This window comes from Artemia sp. Qi Xiang Cuo, chromosome 9, assembly GCF_049724085.1.
Source record: "Artemia sp. Qi Xiang Cuo chromosome 9, ASM4972408v1, whole genome shotgun sequence".
Classification (NCBI taxonomy): domain Eukaryota; kingdom Metazoa; phylum Arthropoda; class Branchiopoda; order Anostraca; family Artemiidae; genus Artemia; species Artemia sp. Qi Xiang Cuo.
Genome location: NC_142802.1, coordinates 41,335,696 through 41,357,917, shown reverse-complemented (window position 1 = coordinate 41,357,917; position 22,222 = coordinate 41,335,696). Strand labels below are relative to the sequence as shown.

The 22,222-nt window shown below is 34.9% G+C and overlaps 1 protein-coding gene across 1 annotated transcript in view; it reads right to left on the bottom strand.

The window, feature by feature from the left end:
- The window catches only part of LOC148948658 (E3 ubiquitin-protein ligase UBR2-like), a 155,390-nt gene that overhangs the window by 32,255 nt on the left and 100,913 nt on the right, over positions 1-22,222 (bottom strand). The window contains 5 exon segments of the mRNA XM_089094989.1: positions 5,439-5,609; positions 7,045-7,263; positions 9,453-9,581; positions 15,574-15,663; positions 18,908-19,109. Of these exon segments, the coding sequence (XP_088951115.1) occupies positions 5,439-5,609; positions 7,045-7,263; positions 9,453-9,581; positions 15,574-15,663; positions 18,908-19,109 (811 nt within the window).

Sequence of the window (22,222 nt, the reverse complement as noted above, 5' to 3'; positions counted from 1 at the left end):
TTCAGATTCATTTGATTGGAAATTGAAAGTTCTAGTTCAGTTCTTAAGAGTCATGTGATATAAGAGGGCAACTATCCCCCCGCCCCTTTTTCCCCAAATGCATCCGATAAAAATTTTGGGATAGCAATTTTGTTAAAAATAGTTCAAAGGTCAGATAGAAAAAAAACTCCGGTGTCGACACAACCACCCGGAGCCTGGGGGCAGGCGTTGCAAGTTATGCCCTGGTGGCATATATGGTTCTTATGGAAGAAATGCTCGTATAAACTTCAGATAGGGCTGATTTGAATGGAAATTGAAAGTTCTAATTCAATTTTTAAGAGTCAAAAGAGATCGGAGGGCCCCTAGCCCCCCCCCCACGCCCTTTTTTTCCCAAACCCATCCGATAAAAATTTTGAGATAGCCATTTTTTTTAAAATAGTTCAAATGTAAGATAACAAAACTCCGACGTCGACAGAACCCCCAAGGGCCCGGTGGGAAGGCACTGTAAGCTATATCCTGGGGCCGTATATGGTTGTTATGACAGGGATGCTCGTATAAACTTCAGAGAGAGGTCACTTGAATGAGTAAAAGATCCGGTGTCGACACAGCCCCCCAGGCCCTGAGGGTAGGCGTTGTAAGTTATGCCCTCGGTGCATATATGGTGGTTATGGAAGGGATACTCGTATATTATACGAGCATCCCAGGGCCCAGGGCCGTATCCAGGGGAGCTACCCGGTTCGAACCCCCCCCCCCCGAAATGTTTTTCTGACTCGTAAAAACGCAACAAAATGCAAAAAAAAATTTGTATGCGTTTTTTGAGGTTTTTTGTGTACCCCCCCCCCCCAAAAAAAAAAAATAGATGGGGATAAAACCACCTCCGAACACCTCCGGTACAGCCTAGTCGTATAAACTTCATAGAGGGCTCATTTGATTGGAAATTAAAAGTTGTAATTCACTTTTTAGGAGTCAAAAGTGATCGGAGGGCAGCTATTCTCCCTCAGACTCCATTAATTTTTTTCCCAGAAGCACTTCATATAGGTGTCGTCGCACAAACTTCAAAGTGGGTTCATTCGATTGGAAATCAAGAATTCTAGTGCCCTTTATAAGAGTCAAAAGTGATCAGAGGGCAACTAGCCGCCCCCCCCCCAATCCCTTTTGCCCCAAATACATCTAATAAAGCCATTTTGTTAAAAATAGTTCAAAGATTATATAACAAAAACTCCTTTGCGTATGGCCATTTCGTTAAAAATAGTTTAAAGGTCAGATAAGAAAAACTCCTGTGTCGACGCAACCCCCCAGGGCCCGGGGCAAGCGTATGCTCGTATAAACTTCGGAGAGTGCTCATTTATTGGACATTGAAAGTTCTAGTTCACTTTTAAAGAGTCGAAAGATATCGGAGGGCAACTAGACCCCCCCCCTCCATGCCCTTTTTTCCTCAAACCCATCCGATAAGAACTTTGAGAGTTATTTTTTAAAAATAGTTCAAAGATCACATACTAAAAACTCAGGGGTCGACAAAGCTCCCCAGGGCCCGGAGGCAGGCGTTGTAAGTAATGCTCTGGGGACATATATAGTTCTTATGGAAGGGATTCTCGCATAAACTTCGGAGAGGGCTCATATAATTGGAAACTGAGAGTTCTAGTTCACTTTTTAAGAGTAAAAAAAGATCGGAGGGCACCTACCCCCCCCCCCCTCTCCACGTTCTATTTTCCTCGAACCCATCCGATAAGGCCTTTGAGAGAGCCATTTTTTTCAAAATGGTTCAAAGATCATATAACGAAAACTCCGGGGTCAACACAATCCTTCAAGGCCCGGGGTAAGCGTTGTAAGTTGTGCCTGGAGGGTATATACAGCTGTTGTGGAAGGTATGCTCGTATAAACTTCAGATTCATTTGATTGGAAATTGAAAGTTCTAGTTCAGTTTTTAAGAGTCAAGAGATATAAGAGGGCAACTATCCCCCCCCCCGCCCCTTTTTTCCCAAATGCATCCGATAAAAATTTTGGGTAAGCAATTTTGTTAAAAATAGTTCAAAGGTCAGATAGAAAAAAACTCCGGTGTCGACACAACCACCCGGGGCCTGGGGGCAGGCGTTGCAAGTTATGCCCTGGTGGCATATATGGTTCTTATGGAAGGGATGCACGATAAACTTCACAGAGGGCTGATTTGAATAGAAACTGAAAGTTCTATTTCAATTTTTAAGAGTCAAAACAGATCGGAGGGCCCGTAGCCCCCCCCCCTCCACACCCTTTTTTCCCCAAACCCACCCGATAAGATTTTTGAGATAGCCCATTTTTCGTCGACACAACCCCCCAGGGCCCGGGGGTAGGCGCTGTAAGCTATATCCTGGGACCGTATATGGTTGTTATGACAGGGATGCTCGTATAAACTTCAGAGAGAGGTAACTTGAATGAATATTAAAAGTTCTAGTTCATTTTCTCAGAGTAAAAAAAGATCAGAGGGCAGCTAGCCCCTCCCACCCTTCACGCCTTTGGGTTTATTTGATGAATAAACCCATCCGATAATAATTTGAGGTGACCATTTTGTTAAAAATAGTTCAAACATCAGATATTAAAACTCCAGAGTCGACACAATCCACCAGGACAGGCGTTGTAAGTTATACTCTGGGGTTATATATGGTTCTTATAGAAGGTATTCTCGTATAAACTTCAGAGATGGCTCATTTGATTGAAAATAGAAAGTTCTAGTTCACTTTTACAGAGTTAAAAGAAACCGAAGGGAAATTAGCCCCCACCACGGTCCTTTTTCTATCTAACTCATACGATAAACATTTTAATATAGACGGTTCGTAAAAAATAGTTCAAAAATAAGATAATAAAACTCCGGGGTTGACACAAATCAATTTTTCATTCTGAAATTACTACTTTGATACCATTTTTAATACTTTGATGAACATTTGATTTCTTTTCTTAAAAGTTTGATTTTGAAATAAAGAAACTTGGAACTTTTTGCAATAAAAAACGAGCAAAATTAATGTAAAAAACTTTCCTAATAATAATATTTTCAAATAAAATTAAAGGAAATTTTAAACTTAAGCTCAGAAAATAAAAATACCTGAAAAAATTCAAACTCAAAACGACCAGAAAATATTATTAAAGAATAAATGAAACCCAAAACGAACAGATATTAGATAAACAATCATAGCAAAAACATACAACAAGTAATATTATAAATGAATAAATAGATCTTACAGCGAGTAATGCTTAGAATGAATATGAAAATCATGTAAATGAATAAATAAATCTTAAAACGAGTGAAACTTAAATTGAATATGCAAATCAAGCTTGAAACGAACAAAAATCACTACAAACAAGAGTTTGGGTGTCGGCTCCTTCTCTCACTGTAAAAGTCTAAAACCCACTGCGTCATTGGCGCTTTACTGAAAACTATATGTGTCTTGTACAGTCTTGGAAACTATTAACAACATCAAATTGAATATTTGATGTATAATGATACTAATTGTTGAAAGATCCATCAGTTCAAGAATTTATTTCAATGTAATTTCATTTTTATTTTCAATGCTGTAAGAACCGGAAAAGAAAATATTTGTAATATAATTTGTTTTCAGTTAAGCACCAATGACGCAGTAGGCTTTTAGTTTTTATTTACAGTTAAAAAACGGGGCAGTATCCAAACACTTGTTTGTAGAGAAACTATATTCGTCTTGAACAACTTTAGAAAGAACTAATAAATCAAACTGAATATTTGATGTATAATGATATTAATTGCTGAAAGCTCATTAGTTCAAAACTTTACTATAATTTTAGTGTTTATTTTCAATATTAAGTACAAAAGAAAATATTTGTAACAAAATTGGTTTTCAGTAAAGCGCCAATGACGCAGTAGGTTTTAGACTTTTACAGTGAGAGAAGGACGCGATACCCAATCTCGTGTTTGTAGTGATTTTTGTTCGTTTCAAGCTTGATTTGCATATCCAATTTAAGTTTAACTCGTTTTAAGTTATTTATGCATTTAGAGTAATACCTATTGTATGTTTGTTTGCATTGACTGTTTATTTAATTTCTGTTCGTTTTAAGTTTCATTTATACTTCAATAGCTAAATACTTTTTTCCGTTTTAAGCTTGATTTTCATATTCAATCTAAGCATTACTCGCTTTAAGATCTATTAATTCATTTATATTATTACTTGTTGTATGTTTTATGCTATGATTGTTTATTTAATTTCTGTTCGTTTTGGGTTTCGTTTATTCTTTAATAATATTTAGTTAATTAGTTTGAAAAATAATTAGTTTGAGTTTTAACAGGTATTTGTATCTGCTGAGCTTAAGTTTAAAATGACCTTTACTTTTCTTTAAAAAACTTATTTACCGGAGTTTTTTTTTTTTATTATTAAAAACAATATCAAGAACATTGACTAGCTTAATTAAACACTGGGGATGTACAAGAATTAGAATAAAAATCAGAATAAGAATAAGATCAATAATAGAATAAGAATCAGAAATAAAAGTTTGGTTTAAAATTATCTCCAATCTTTTTTCTTTTTACATCTAAATTTATTTCTGTTTCTTTTTCAGAAACATTAAAATAATCAACCCACCAGCCTATCCAAAAAAGAGGAAAAAGTCACAGTTCACAAATCAGAGTATCACAGTTCAATCTCCCTGTCTAACCCTCCACTGTCAGAAACAGCAAAGAATCAGATCAACAGGGCGACAAGCACAGAAAAGAAATCAACTGCATCAAATGACGAAGAATCTGATTTGTCTGTCTGGAATAAGGTCGCTTTCTTTTTCTGCCTATGTTTTCCTTCTTTCAGAAAAACTGAGAACATCTAATCGCCTATCTTAATATAGGCTTAATAATCAGCTTTATAATTAGTCAGTTTTAGCCTAACTAGCCTATCCAAAAAAGGGGAAAATGTTCACCATCATAGTTAATATCTTCTGTCTAACTCTTCCACTTTAACTCTTCCTTATTCAGACCAATAAGGTAGCAAGGACAGAAAAGGGACGAACTGCACCAATTGGTTAAGCACTTGATTTCTCTGCCAGGATTAAGGTTGGGTTTTTTTTCTCTCTGACTATGTTTTCCTTCTTTTTTGATTATTGGAAAAAATTAATCCACCCGTCTTAATTAAGCAGATAATCACTTATTTACATATTTAGCCTATTTCAACCTATCCAAAATAGGGAAACACATTCACCATCACAGTTAATAATCTTTGTCTAACTATTCCACTGTCAGAAAAGACAGACGAACAGACCAATAAGGTGACAAGGATAGAAAAGAGATCAAATGCATCTATAGGTGAAGCACCTGGCTTCTATGCCTGGTAGAAGGTCGGCTCCTCTTTCTGGCTATATTTTACTTCTTTTAGGAATATCGAGCAAAATTAACCTGTCCACTTAATTTAGGTAGATAATCAATTAGCTATATAATTAACCTAATTTAGCCTATCCAAAATCAGGAAAATATTCACCATCACAGTTAATATTCTTTGTCTAACTCTCCCACTGTCAGAAAAGACAGACGAACAGACCAATAAGGTGATAAGGATAGAAAAGGGATCAACTGTATCAATTGGTGAGGCCTTTGACTTCTCTGCTTGGAACAGGGTTTCCAATGCACCATAAAAATGATCCTCTAACATCTGTAAAAATAAAAATTGTTGATGTACCAAGGCCAGTGAAAATTACAACTGATTGTTTGAACCGATTAAGAGGAAACTTACACAACCAAATACTTCTTGTAAAATAAGCAACTAGGGAGAATTCAACTTCTAAAGAAAATGACTTCACAATTTCACATTCAATTATGCCACAAAGAAAGATTCAATCAAAAATGGGGTTTTTAAAGGCCAAACGACAATACTGAAGAAACACAAAAAACGAAAATTTCGAGGGAACAACTGCCTCTCTTCTTCAGCACGAACAAACAACAAAACCAATGAAAAAAAAAATTTAAAGTTAAGTAAAATTCAATAAAAGCCAAAATTATAAGAATTAAAATCAAATACCAAACAACTATAAAGTGAGTCATTCGCCAATATCTACGATTTGCACAAAATCCAAAAAACTCTAAATTCCCATCGAAAAATACTAACGAATAACAGAGAAATAAAATGAAAAACTCATTCACTCAAACAGACGATGCAGCAATTAAAGAAGTTGGAGAAGTTGGGAGTCACCTGATTTGTGATTTTGACAATTACACTCCTTGCAGACACCCTTTGAGACCTAATGGGTTGTTGACGTGTTGGATTATGTGATTGGGAAGGGTGTTCAAGGTTTGTGTGTGTCTTTAGTATTTTCGTTTGGCCTTTAAAAACCCCATTTTTGATTGTTTTCTTTCTTTATGTTATGGCAGGCCAATGCGGTTTATATGTGGCCAAGAATTATGCAGTTTCTGGCTATAGCCAATATGGTTTAGAAAATTATTTTTAAGATCACAGGCCACAAAAACTGGAAATTTATGCAGTTTCTGGTAGTGGCAAGCACCGAATTATAAAAAAACCCTGGCAAAAAATTAGCAAATAACAAGCTAAAAACATATGGTATCAAACAGCTTAAGCATATGCAACTGTTCTTTAAAAGGTGTAGTTGTGGTAGTCATGTAGTTTTCTTAGGTGTAGTCAATGTGGCAACAGTGATAAAAAAAAATCTGGTAGACGACTGACCTAAAACTTCATAATTTTGAAATAACCTTTTTAGAAAAGTCTACTTGCAATTGAGCGTTGGCATTTGGCCAATTAAAAAAAATCAGGTTTCGTTTTCACTGTCAGTGGTATTTTAAAAAATCTAAGCAGCTTACATTGGCAATAAGAAGAGAGAAGCTATACTAGCTACCAATAACATTGACACACATGAATAGCTTCCCTTGCCCTTACTTGCCCTACTTGTAGCTGACATTCCTCTAAAGCACGAAGAAAACCATAGACATCTAGCAAACGAGGATGTTTCGGCAATAACAAATATTGTTCATCAAAGGAAAAGAAAATTGCTAGTATTATTTTTTATTATTTCCTATAGATTATTTTTATTTTACACATTACTTTTATGTATAATTTTGCAGGATATTATTTTTACCTTTGCCTGTGGCTTATCTTCATTTAAAGCATGAGGAAAACACAAGAGACATCTAGCAAATGATGAGAGTGTGTCTTGCTGGCGAGAAGAAAATTCAAACAGCCCCTTTTGTTCACTCTCCAGATAATTCTGGGTTGACAAGAAAGTGTAAGCAGCAGCTTGGCATATTGCCATCGATAACCTCGGATAGTCAGCATTTATCGTCTCATCAAATCCAACCTAGAAATTAGACAGTTTAAGGCACAACCAAGGACCGGATGTAAATAAGAAAGAGATACCCACACAATTATTTTTCGATATAGGTTACCATAGATAGCGTTATACCTGACCCAAATAGTAGTCACAGTTGTGGATAAAATCAAAATTACACACCATTGACACCAATTCCAGGAGGGGCTTTTCCCTCTCCCATATTTTGAAAATTACCTTTTTTAGGCTTTTTTATTAAGAAAATCAAAATACCAAAATCCCCCCTCTGCCCATATTTTGAAAAGTCCCCTTTTCGCATGCTCATAAAAAATCTTACCCTGCCCCCATTCCCCTATACCTCCACTAATTGGCACTCATGTACTCCCGTACCATATTAAAAGCCAAAAGCTGAAAAAATCAAATTCCCCCCTCCCCTATATATCGAAATATACTTTTTTTGCATCTTCATGAAAAAAATCCTCCCCCCTCTCCCTTATATCTTCATGAATTGGCACCCTGCGCACCATGGTACCGAATTAAACTACAAGTAAAATTAATCTGTCAAAGGATACAAAGCAGTAGACAGTATTTGAAAACAAATTAGTGTCTATTTACGCTTGTGGGGCAATCTATTCTGAGTCTTTATTGGAAATTTATCCTCCTTTTAATTAGAAAGGGACCTCAGAATGATTTACTGGTCTTTAAATATTATAACTATTATATAATATTATTTAAATATAATATATATAAAAATATAATACATATATTATATATAATATTTCATATAATATATTATTTAAATATTATAAATATTATAAAAATATTAGGAACACATTTCATCTTTGAATACTTGATTTTAAGAGCCTTAAAAAAGAGCAGCCTTAAAGAGCGGTCTTAAAATAGCCTCTTTTTTACGACTTATTCCAGTCGCTTATAACTCAGGGCCTATTATACTTACTGACGTTGAGGAAAACTGACGTCATCCAACAAGATCTGCCAGCAGCAACTCTCCTATTCCAACAACACTAGTGTCAGTTGAAGACAAGCTTAAGAATATGGGTCATTCTTGATGGTCTGCCAGAGATTATTTCTGACATTATACTGGGAGGGGGTTTTCTCAGGCACAGCACCTTCAGTGTTTGATGTGCGAAACCATCGGCCGCCACATAGATTACGACTCATGTCGAAAGCTTCTAGGGACCGAGTTTCTCCACTCTTTAGGAGCAGGTTCAAAGGCGTACAGCAGGGTATATTGGATAGTTGTCTAAAAGTCCATGTTAGTTTTTAGGCTGATCGCCTTCCTTCTCCAGAGGACTTCAATGAATGCGTCCTATATTTTTCCTTTTCCTACTAAAATATCGATCTCTGCACCACCTATATACCTGATATCCCTGATATGCCCACTATCGATCCCTGTACCACCTATATACCTGATATGCCCACTATCGATTTCTGCACGACCTATATACCTGATATGCCCACTATCGATCTCTGCACCACCTATATACCTGATATGCCCTAAATACTACAAGTTAAGTCGTGTTTATTAATACTTCTTTAAAGGGCTGTATCTGTTACAATTACTCTTAGAGAAATAAACTGATATGTTTTAAGAAAAAGTCTTCAAGAGACTGTTCCATGTGGAAGGACACATGACAGAAATACGTTTTTATACAACCGTTTCGTAACTTTAATAATTGTGAAAACATTTAGTTTCCTTATAACTTTGCAATATGATTAAACATATGTATAGCGTATTTTATAATATATAACAAAATATATTGTTATATTGTTCCTTAAACCTTAGTGCAGTATTTTTCATCCATTTCTTCACAAAAAGTGTAAATTCTACAATATCATCAAAGATGTTTTATTACGTTTTATCAGTGACGAAATTTGCAAAGGAGCAATAATTTGCAAAAAAAAACAAGGAGTTTCTGCCCAAGCTTAAAGAGTTTTTTTTCGCCAAAATATTTTAAATTTTTTTTGCAAATATCCAAAATATTTGCTATAATAATACAAGATAAATTTCTATCCACTAAAATAAATTTATAACGCCCCCCCCCCCCTATATAATCAAATTTGGAAAGATGATTCGATAATTATTAATGCACAATTTATAAATAAAGCTTAAAAAATCAAAGAGCGACTGTAAAAAAGAGAGAGGGGGAGGGAAAAGGAGAAAAATTGAAAAAGAGAGATGGAAACAGAATACTTACTGTAAGAACACACTGAAAGAAAATATTAATCATTTCATCAGCTCCTTGTTCAACAAGTACTCTTGATACTTGATCAGACAACTTAGGATATTCACACAAAACATCAGCCCTCCCAATCATAGTTAATGCCTGAAAGAAAAGTACCTTGATTAGTCTCATTAAAGCTTGAAGCAATATCGGATAATCGTAATTAAATATCCATTAACAAAATTTGCTATATAGACAAACAGCACAACAAAAACTGACCAAAATTTATTTCACGGAGTTTGGTTTCCTCCAAAAACAGAATTTCGCAAGGATAAATACAAGCTTTATATGTATGTATGATATGTATGATAGAGTAGAGAGGTTGTATGATAAATACAACCTCTTCCTAGCTAATTTATCTATTACGGGTTGCCTCCCCGTAGTAGCATAATATTTGTAGGCATGAATATATAATGAGTCGGAGGTAATAGGCTTGAGATTGTCTGTGCTGGATTTCGACTCTTGTTGATAGAAGAGCATCGCCAAGTGCTGAAAACCATGTTGTGACCAAGATGGTCCCAGGATTGCACAAAGCCTCCATTCATGGAGGTCCCAGGAACTTCTTGCTGTTCGGTTCTACACTTCGGTGTAGACTTGAGAAGATATGTGATCCCCGTCCTGCACTGGTATCCGGGATCATTGCTTTTCCTGAGGCGAAAATAATTTCAATGATTTAATGAACATGAAAAATTAGAACTTGGAATGTTACGACATTAAAAAATGACTATCGTATCGACATTTTGGCTGACGAATTCAGACGATTTGAACTGGATTTATTTGGAGTTTCAGTAACTAATATGCCAGGGGTAGGAGATCAGAAACTTGTTAATGTTGAATTTGCTTACTCAGGCAGAATGGAATGAGTGCCTAGGCAAGAAGCAGGGATGCTTACGGATAAGAAAGTTACCAGATCTTGTTTAGGATGGAGAGGTATTTCTGATAGAATAATAATTACTCATTTTATGACTAAAAAGTTCAGGGTATCAGTTATAGTAGCATACGCCCCTGTAGAACCGACTGATGGAGATACTAGTGACTCAGATGAATTTTACTTACAGTTACAGGAGCAAATAGACAAGGTCCCAGGTAGAAATATTATGTTATTACTGGGAGATTTTAACACCCAGGCTGGTAGAAATAAGGACAGATGGTATCCCAGCCTAGGTAAATTTGGTGTAGGACAAGAAAATAGTAATAGATACAGACTTTTGCAATTGTGTAGGTATAACGATCTAGTTATAACCAATACGGTGTTTGTTCATAAAATGGCTCTTATGCTAACATGGTATTCATAAGATGGCAAACCAGCAAGTTTTTCTAGATATGCTATAGTAAACTGAAGACTGGCAGGATCAACACAAGGTTTTAGGGTTTAAAGGAGTGACGTTAGTGACGCTAAGAATAAAGATCCACATCTAGAAGTGTCTAGAGTTAATATGAGGCTAAAACTTTGGAACGGTAACTACCTCCCAGGAAGTTATGATGTTAGTAGACTCCAGGATGAGAATTTGAGAGAAACTTTCCAGGAACAGTTGAATACTAAACTTGAGAGTTTAGAATTTGATAATGTGGATGATGGTTGGAATAATTTTAGAAAAATAATTTGTGAAGTTGCTGAAGGTGTATTAGGGAAGAAAGCTATCACTAAAGCTAAGAATATTAGTGAAAAAGCTTTATGTTTAATAGAAAGGAGAAAGGACTTGTACAAGAATTATCTGAGTGATAGATCGCATGAAAACAAAAGAAATGTAAAGAAATGGGAGAAAGCATTGAAATATGAACTAAGGAGGTGTGAAGTGGAGGTCATGGATAAAATTGCCGAGGATTTAGAAGATGCAGCTAGACGGCATAATAGTAAAATACTGTACTGGCACGTTAACAAATTGAGAGGTAGTAGTCAATCCGGACTTGTCCCAGTTAAAGATAGGAATGGGGTGGCAATTAGCGATAAGGAAAAAGCTAAAGCGAGACGGATGACAAAAGATGATTTAAGCATCCTAGATGAAAGTGTGAGCAAAATGAATGAAGTTTTAGAGGTTTTGCGAGTTCAGGGTGCTAGTATTGGTTTGAAAATTAATGTTAGGAAGACTAAGTCACTAAGGCTAGGAATAAGTGAAGATGAACAGGTTATGTTGGGTAATGAAAAGATTGATCAGGTGGGCAGCTTCACTTACCTTGGTTGTATTATTAGTAATGATGGTGGGAGTAGTGAAGATGTAGAATAAAAGTAGAATAGCCAAGGCTCAGGGTGTTTTTTCACAGTTAAAAAAAAGTCTGGAAGAATAGGAAGATAAGTCTGCAAACCAAGATTATAATCTTAGAAGCTACAGTGATGACAGTGGTCAAATACGGCTCTGAAGCATGGACGCTCCGAAAAGCGGATGCAGATTTGCTAGGTGTTTTCCAGAGAAATTGCTTAAGGATTGTTCTGGGTACCCAGCTGACTGACCATATTTCAAACAATAGGCTATACGAAAAATGTGGTTCAATACCGCTTTCTAGGTCTATAATAAAAGAAAGGTTGAGGTGGTTAGGGCATGTTGTGCGGATGAAGGATGACAGATTACCGAAGATTGTTCTTTTCGGCCAACCATCTGGGGCTAAACGGAAAGCGGGTCGTCCCCGTCTGGGGTGGGAGGACGTCATAAAGAAAGATTTAAAGGAAATGGGAACTTCGTGGGCGGGTGTAAAAAGGGAGGCTTTGAATAGATTGGGGTGGAGGAGGAGCGTGCGTAGCTGTGTTGGCCTCAGGCGGCTTGGTGCTGCGATGAGTTGTTAGTAGTAGTAGTATATGATTGCTTGAGCATATCTAAAAAAAATGTATTCATAAAGTATAAAATACTGATTAAATTTAACAGAAACTTGTGAAAGAGGCAAACATAATAAAATAATTAATTTTAGCACATAAACAACAATACATTATATTAAACCGGCGATTTTTGTTGAGTTTTCAATAAACCCCCCCCCTCCCCAATTTTTACAAATTGGCGCCACTGTTCGTCACTACTAAGAACTAGACATGATAGAATGTTTTTTTAGATTTAGTTTCACCATCCTTAAATATAAGAAGGTGAGCTTAAAGAAATTCCGAGAGGTATTTTCTGTTCTCAGGCCAGTGCTATGATACCTTTCAGTAGGATGATCATAGTCAAGATAATGAAGTTGAATACCGGCTCATAATGACGCCGTCTTTTAATTAATAAAAAAAAAAACACTTATCGAGAAAAATTTTAAACGATCATAATTCCTTAAAGTAAATAATGATGAAGATTACTCTGGCTTTCCATCCTACAAACAATAAAGAGGATAGATAACGCAATGAGGAAATTTTAAAGAAAGTGAATTGCAGAAGAAAACTAAGTGAACATTTCGGCAAAATGGACAAAAACCGTCCTCAGCAAAACATAGCAAAGTAGAATAAAGATCATTATCTATAATCATCATTTAATTTTCCCGTTCTTATCTTAAGTTTCTTTATCTACGTTTTAAAATATGAAACAAAGAGACGAAAGAAAATAATAAATGGAAAACAAAATAAAAAAAGGTGAGAAAACGAAGATTTTGTCAGTCAGTGGCAAAACATGAAAACGAAAAACAAGCACATAATTCGAAAAGGGCCTCCGCCATATATATATATATATATATATATATATATATATATATATATATATATATATATATATATATATATATATATATATATATATATATATATATATATATATATATATATATATATATATATATATATATATATATATATATATATATATATATATATATATATATATATATATATATATATATATATATATATATATATATATATATATATATATATATATATATATATATATATATATATATATATATATATATATATATATATATAAAGAATTTACCAAGATGATTGAGCAAGAATCTTTTGCCTTGCAATAGTTTTAGCTGGTCTACAGTTTTGGTTTTCATTTGATGTGCAAATAGGTTCTCTTAAGTTAGACTGGGCGAAAATATTGGTTGAGTCTTTTAAAATTAAATTGTTATAAATTGGGCTTAATGAAATATCTCCAGTGTGTCTATTTATAGCCAAATTTCTGTTGATGTATTTCTTTTTTATCTCAATTACCTCTTTAAAAGATTGTGGTAGACCATTTACAGTAGTTATTAAGGTTGCCTCGTAAAAAAAACCAGATGTGTCGGATTTTCAAATATATGCAGGGCCAATGCCGAGTCAAAGTTGTCATTTTTATTTTCCAATCTCAGGGACCTATCTATTAAAGTTTTGTGTTCATGCAAACGTTCACCTAGTTGTTGATGGGTCCTACCACTGTAAAATTTCCCACATGATCATGGGATTGTATAGACATCACTACCCAGTACAGGGTCAGTTTTATCCTTTCCTGAGTTGAAAAAATGTTCAACTTTTTGTTCAGTTTTGAAAAAAAACAGAGAGATTATGTTTTTTAAAAAAATTTCCAAGTTTATCGCCAAGTTTCGGGATGTATGGTAAAGTGATGAAAGTTTTTTTCTCAGTTGCCAGGGTAACTGAATCGAGGGGACGGGCTCCCTATTCTCTCGTTTTATCTTTTTTATTCGTCTATCTATGATATTTCCAATAAGGTTTATTGGGTAACCACTGCAGAATAGAATATCTTTGATATAGTTTAATTCAGAATTTACATAATTACGTAAACAGATTTTTAAAACTCTGTCGACTAAAGAGATTATTACCCCCTCCCCTTTTCACAGAAGGGGGGGGTGATTTGAAGAGAAATGTAGATACCGATAATTATGGGTCGGCTTTCTGTATATAGTAAATTCAAGGCTAGGGGTATTTTTTATAATCCAAACATCCAAGAAAGGCAGCTTTCCTGAATCTTCCAGTTCCATAGTGAACTGGAGATTCGAATCAAAAGAGTTCAAATGTGTCAAAAAATCTCTTAGAGAGTCTTGTCCATGTTCCCAAACAGAAAGGACATTATCAACGAAACAAAACCAGATAAAGTGTTTTAAGCGGAAACTATTCAAAGCAGACTGTCCTATGAAATCAATGTAAAAATTTGCCAAATAAGGAGACAAAACAGTGCCCATGGATAGACCCATGATGTGAAGGAAAAAAAACCCATCGGAACTTAAAATACGAAGAGAACGTGTTGCAGACGAACAAGCGTTATCATTGTCTCAATTTCCAAAGTTTGTAATCTGACCAAGCGGAATTTTCCTCTAATTTTCTTTGTAAGGCTTGCTCACATATTTGGACATCGCATGTGGTGTACATAGAAACTGCATCGAAACTAGATAAGATAGTTTTTTTCTGTTATACATTGATTTTTTAACTTCTCATTGTCGGGTAAACTTCGAAAGGTTAGATATTCGTTATTGTTTTTTTTTCCTTTCATTTTTGTTTAGCACTGAGGACGACTTGGCGGAGGTACTTGTCGAAATATTTGCTTGTTCTTCGTTTTCATGTTTTGCCACTGGCTGACAAAATCCTCGTTTTCTCACCTTTTTTTATTTTATTTTTCATTTATATTTTCTTTCCTCTCTTAGTTTCATATGGCATGTATAGCCAGTGTGGTCTTAAAATGTATCTACTTTTTGTTACACTGAGGACGGCTAATAAACATATAGCCTAAATATTCAATTAGTTTTCTCTACAATTCTTTGTCTTAAAATTTCCATATTACGCTACCCTCTTTATTCCTTGTTGCTGAACCGATTCCTTGATGTCATTTTAGCTAGTATCTTTACTGCTGGACATTTCTTTATATCTAAATGCATTAATTTTGAATTAATATTTGCTAATCTGAAAAAAAATCAATAATAACAATGTTATTGTTGTTTTTTCTTTTTGCTGGGTGTCTTCTTGTATTTCAGCGTGCTCATATTAACCTCAAGCATCCATACACATCAACTAACAACAAGGAAGACAGGTAGAACTCGATATTCTGCCATATGTTTTACCACAATCAACCTAATTTGAATTAAGATACAGAGAATTAGATAGAATATATTAAAATAGTTAAAATGAATAAACAGTGAAAATAAATAAAGGGAATAAATAAACTCTTTAAAAATAAAGGAGTGGACTAACCTTTCTTAGCCGGCAGATAGTATCCCTGTCGAATTTCCTAATGGCCACGACATCATCATTTTCCTTTACTTGTTCTGTTTCTACCCAAACCTAAAAAAGCAGAAGAGGAAAACAAGAAGAGGTTTTATCGCCCGATAAAACCGAAAAAATATCTCGAGTAGAAGAATCATCGGATCGTATTTTTTTTGGAGTTGAAGAATTTGCTTTTTAGGTCGGCGAAATTAAATCATCTTATTAAACGAGCAATGACTGTATATAGGTAAATGTTTTCTCAAATCGTTATTTTTTTTTCTGAAAGTTTGCATACTACCATTTCCCGATGTGAAAAAAGATCTAGATCGGTCACAACTTTGGACGAATTCATTTTTCCCTCACAACCTCCTTAATATTTATCGTAAATCGTCTCCTGACTGAATTAAGAGACCCAATGAAAGTTGAAAGCTTTAAAAATAAGTAAGAGTTTCAAAACACGATCTTTTTAAACAGATCAGTTGATCTCAAGCTTTTACAGAAATTCATTTCCGTTTTATAACCGTAAAACGAGTCTTGGATTCTTAAATGCTTCACATGAAATACTAGGCATTCCGGCGGAAAAATTACAATAAGAATGTGTATACCAAGGGACCGAGCTTCACTTGGTGATTATTATTCGTTTCATAAGAATAATCGTAATAATACAACTGTTCGTTTTCCAGCGTGAAAAATACAATCTAAATAGGTCACAACTTAGGAAAAATTCTATAGGATTAATTTTGGAAAAAAAATTTTCGTAAGAATGACATCACAAAGGCACACGCGCCTCATACCTTAGTTTTTAATTTTTGCTTCGAATAAAATAAAATAAATTAAAGTTGTTTTGTGTTTTTCTTGTCACCGAGTGAAGTTCTGTCTCCTGCTACTCACAAATAAGTCGTACAAATATACTATTGATATTTTATTTTAAGACAAATATTCAAAGGAATCTTTTTTTTTATTAATTGTTAGGAATACAAAAATCAATTTTTTGCCATCTTACTGCGATATATATAAGCTGGAGGGAAGCTTAAAATAACAGTATGTTCCTATCTGACTTTAACCCTTCACGAATCATGACCCAACCAGCTACTTAATGATAATGGAATTTTTTTTATTATTATTATTTGACCCCTTGAAGATTAAATTGCTGCCAGTTGAAGTATAAACCTAGGTTATGACATCATCCAATGTGGCTTCGGCAGCCAGGTTAGACGTCGCCCGATGAAAGAAAAACGTTTTCATGTCAAAGAACATCCGGCTCGTTCTGTTTTGAATTGGAGTTGAAAAAATTCACTTCTTATGCCAGCAACGTTTTGTTTAAAATTGCGAAAATCTTCCTGTATCTATTCTAGTCAAATACACTATTCTTACTCCTTTTTTAGATCTTCAAACATTCTTTCTCTAAATTATTTTTCAGGAATACTAGAAAAATTCATATCAAATGACTGGCTTTCCCATCTCACTGCAACATATATTAAGTCAAGGAAAGCGCAAAGCAACAGTAGCTTCCTACCTGACTTTAGCCATCCACGAACTAGGCTTAAAGCTCGTTCTGATTGGCCGAAGAAGGAAAAGCTTTAGCAAAATCAACTGAAAAGAGCTTTGTCCGTAACTTTCTGGAAAAGGCTCTCTTAGTGTTGTTATATCGAAAGATTCTTACAACTCTTTCTAGCGAAGGTTCAGCAAAATTATAAAACCTAGCGATTCATGTAAAGGACAGGTTGCATATGCTACTCCTGATGTACAACCCCCCCCCCCCTGATGTATTCTATGAAGCACGTCAGGCAAATCAATGAATGGTTTACCCTGATTTTCTATACGTTTGAAAGGAATGCGTGTAAAAAGTAGAACACATATATACAAATTTACTGCATACCAAACTAATAAAACTAGTTTGACGAAACTAGTACAAAACTCCTAAGAAGTCCACCAGCTGGCAATGTTGTAATACCCTTTTTTTATACCCTTTTAATATTGTAATATTCTTTTCCTCATTATTGACTACTTCTACGCACCGGTACATTCTACTCCTGCAACAAACTCAGCGGTTAACACCAGGAGGGAGAACAAAGAGAGAGAGACTAGAAGAAGAAGAAGAAGGAGTACCAATGACTCTTTACAAACAGGTCTTTCACTAGCTAGAGACCTTGTAAATATCTACTAACCTTTACCATACACATAGGAAACGTCCTAAAGTAGTCTACATAAAGTAGACTTTTCGGTAAGGTTTAGGTGAAGATTCGACAAGGTTGATTCTGAGTATGCCACGAGATTGCACCTCTTATCGAAACTTATTCAGCACCCTTTATTCGGAAAATGAGTTCTACAAAGTTTGTCTAAATCCACTGGAGACATAATAATCGTTGAATATAATAGTTTTTTTTTCTAACATAGAATAGTCACAAACAAAAAAAGATATTTAATGCCTGTTGTATGATGATGGTTGTTAGCTACTAAGCCAATGGCAAGTTATCCGCGATAAATCTGGCGCATTAAAAAGTGGACTTCGTTAGAGTTACGAAGCTTTCAGAAAGTGATATTTAGCTAAGCTGAATTCTTGTTTGCAGTCACGTTACCAAACTTTATGTTTGAACACCTCAGGTATTCTAGGCGACGTAATTCATCAAGTTAATTTTGAAAACACCATGAAGTCATACCTCTTATCAAAATTTTCTTTAACACTTTATTCGGATAATGACTCCTACAGAGCTCGTCCAATTCCGTCGGAGATACGATAGTCATTATGCTACACATGGTCAAATGTGATTTTCCTCGGTTTTAAAGTTAGGACCTAAATCTTCAGCTATGAGTTTTGGACCATGAAAAATCGACTATCTATCTCAGAAAATGCATTATCTGGCACTATATTTGGTGAAAAAATTATGTTTCACTGCAGAAAACGGTACCCTACTGTGGCGCGATCTACCTCTAGCTAGGAGCTTCGAACAATGGTAATTTCAATTATGTAATTTTCATTTCAATTTCACTTTGTTTTTTAGAGGTTTCAGGCTCTTTTTCTAAATTTTAAGTCAAATCTAAATAAAAACAATTTTTTTTCTGAAACAATATTTCCCTTGATCAATTCCGATTTTGATTTTTTTTTTTTTTTCATTTTTCCCCCTTGATCAATAATAATTAGGGCTCATGAAGCGTGCCCCCCAAAAATAGAACACACTATAGCATCTTCTTCTCTATGTATTTTACACGCTAGTGGAATGATGAATGTAAAACCTTCTCCCCTTTCCAAATTGTTGTTTCTCCACACATTCATCCTCTTTTTATTGAACTGAATATAAAATAAACCAAAAATAAGAATTACCAGGGATTTAGTGACCAGTGTTACGGCTTCATACCACTCCTCGAAGGATAAGTCAGCTTTTTCGTCAAGAGTTGTCTTCTTGATCGCAAAAGAATTCAAACCTGGAAGGACTGGCATTACTGTATTGCTCAAACACTGACAAAGTGGACAGAGGAATTCAGACTTATCAATATCGTAACCTGATGAAGGCCGTGGTCTAAGTCTGAAAAAAAGAAAAGGTTTAAGAAACATACAAAGCATCTAGAAAAACAAAATTAGTAAATAATGTATTTCTGCTAGTTTCTGTCCAGACATGAGCCGTTAACGTTATCCAAAAATAGAACACATAATTTACAATACTTATAGCCCTTACCCCCCCCCCTCTCCCTCTCTCTATCTCTCTGAAACACCCACAAAATTAAAAAAAAATTGCTGCATTTAGAAAACAATTGGCAGCTTTTTCAGCCTCCCCCCTCCCTCCAAAAAAAAAGGAAAATATCTTTTAAACCTAAAACTATTTAAATTTCCCGCCAACCGTCCCTAGGAAAATGTAAATTTATTATACCCTGATATCCGGCAATTCCAGTTTTGTCAAAAAGGTAAATAAACAAGGACTTTAGGATAACAAACTCTTTTTAGAAAGGAAAGTACTTTTTTTTAAACAAATTATTTACTTGAGGTAGGGAGGTGAGTGTCCTGGGCCTTTTTATACTTATAGCCCTTACCTAAGGCCCTTATACAAGGAAATATGTTGACAGGGACGGGAAAAGGCTCGAATTCGATTGTTGGGTGCCTGCAGACGTATATCCAGCAACTCAACTCCCTTCTCCCAAGAGGTTTCTTATGTTCAAAATGTGCCTGAATATTACAAACTTACATAACAGAAAAGACAAAATCAAATAGAACAAAATAATTTGAAAACAAATTAAAATAAATCTGAATAAAATAAAAAACAGGTAAGTCAGAATTGGGTAAAATAAGCGTTATGTATCAAATGAATACCTTTACAACTAGTAGATACAATATTGAATTTTAAAAAAGGGGCAAAAAGGGGAAAAGTAATCATTTGTTTAAAATTTAGGCAATAAAGAAGAGATCGTTTCCTATATTAGTTCAAAAAAACTTTCCGAAAAATAAGTTTTTCAAAGAAAAGTAAAGGCCATTTTAAACTTAAGCTCAGCAGATACAAATGCCTGTTAAAATTCCAACTCAAAACGACCAGAAATTACTATTAAAAAATAAATGAAACCCAAAACGAACAGAAAATAAATAAACAATCATAGCAAAAAACATACAACAAGTAATAATATAAATGAATAAATAGATCTTAAAGCGAGTCATGCTTAGATTGAATATGAAAATCAAGCTTAAAACGTAAAAAATTGTTTGCTATTAAAGTATAAATGAAATTTAAAACGAACAGAAATTAAATAAACAATCAAAGCAAACAAACATACAATATATATTAATGTAAATGAACAAATAAATCTTAAAACGAGTGAAACTTGAATTGAATATGCAAATCAAGTTTGAATCGAATAAAAATAACTACAAACAAGAGTTTGGGTATCGTCTCACTGCAGAAGCCTAAAACCTACTGCGTCATTGGCGCTTTAATGAAAACAATTCTTTGAAATATTTTAATTTTTGTAACTTTAAGAAATCAAAAATTAATTAAGATTTTTGGGAAAAAATATCAGCATATGTATATTAAATTGACAATGCATATTTTTTTTTCAGTAAACTCATTTGATTTTTTTCTTCAGTAAAGTACAAATTTTATTTTGGCTTTTAGAAAGCATAGGGGTTTTGAACCCCACTCACATGAATTTCTGCTCGTTTTGAGTCTGACTCTAATATTTATTTTAATTTTTGTTCGTTTTGGGTTTCATTTATTTAATGATACTGATTTGGGGTAGTTGTATGCTTGGTAGATTATATGATAGTCCGGACGCCAGGTGTTGAAAAGGTGAACCATACCACGACGGAATGGGACTGCTACGGGAATTAGCCTACCCTCCACCCCCTAAATTGACCATGCGGATTCAAAAATACCAATGGCACTTGCTTGCGAGGAGTGGAACACTCCGAAACTTGACATTTTATTATATTTTGGTGTTTCATGCAAGAAAATGCATGTTCCACAAAGTTTGAGGTTCAGTTTTACGCTCAAATAGAAATGCCTAGAAGCCATAGAATGTTTTCACAACAAAGCAACACGATTAGTTACAAAAAATGGCAGAGTTAAAAAAATGGCAAAACTATATGAGTCTTGAACAGTCTTGGAAAGTATAAACAAAATCAACTTGAATATTAGATATATAATGATATTAATTGTTGAAAGATCCATCAGTTCAAGATTTTTTCTTCACTGTAATTTTTATTTTCATTTTCAATGCTGTAAGAACTGGAAAATAACAAATTTGTAATAAACGATATTGGAGGTAAGGTGCGGGGGTCACCACTTTTAAGGCAAAAATGGCGCAAAGAGGTTGCTATGCCACTTACTGGAGGGAGAGAATCCCTCGTCGGCCCAAAATAATGGGATTTCCGCGGTTACTCCAACGGTTCCGTGTCTCCTAGCGTGATCGAATAGTCCCAGGGTCACATTTAAAGCCAAGGGTTACCGATACGATTTCTAACTATCTCTTTAGACTCGACCTATGCTGAAAGGTTAAAAGAGTATATAGTATAAAAATTCTTACTGTATTCAAGACACGCTATAACTGACTCAAAAAAGGAACTTTTTCCACCAGCCCACTCCGCCAGCCGCGTGTCTGCGACGGGGTAACGGGGTGGTAATGAATTTTTCCAGCCAATCCGAGGACTTACTAAGTTACTGGTCAACCTCCCTAACTGCGCAATTTCTTACCTCGTGGTCTATTACCCAACTACGCAATTAGGAGGACCTAAAATGGTGTCCCAAAATAAAAGGAAAATTAATCGGGGAAGGAAAATAATTAAGGGGCCAAAAGAAAGGAACCAGGGAGGGACATTTATCTAAGAAACTGGGACCAAGGGTTCCAACACCTCCCTCCTAAGATATATGGCCCGCATCTCCGGTGGAATGGCTGGAAACTCAGACATAAAATAAATAGCATTATACTCAAAATCACTAAACTTGTATCTTCTCACTTCCACCAGTGTCTGTACTTCCATCGCTTCAGGATTCGTCGTCATCCCCAAGATTCGTAGAAATTCATTGTGCACAGCACAATCAAAAACAAAAATTTTCTTGCTCTCACGAATTTACATTTGAGAGGAGCAGAGAATCAGTTCCTGGCACTTTCGATGATATCAGCCATCATGAAAAATTGGCTGCACTAGCCTCTTAAT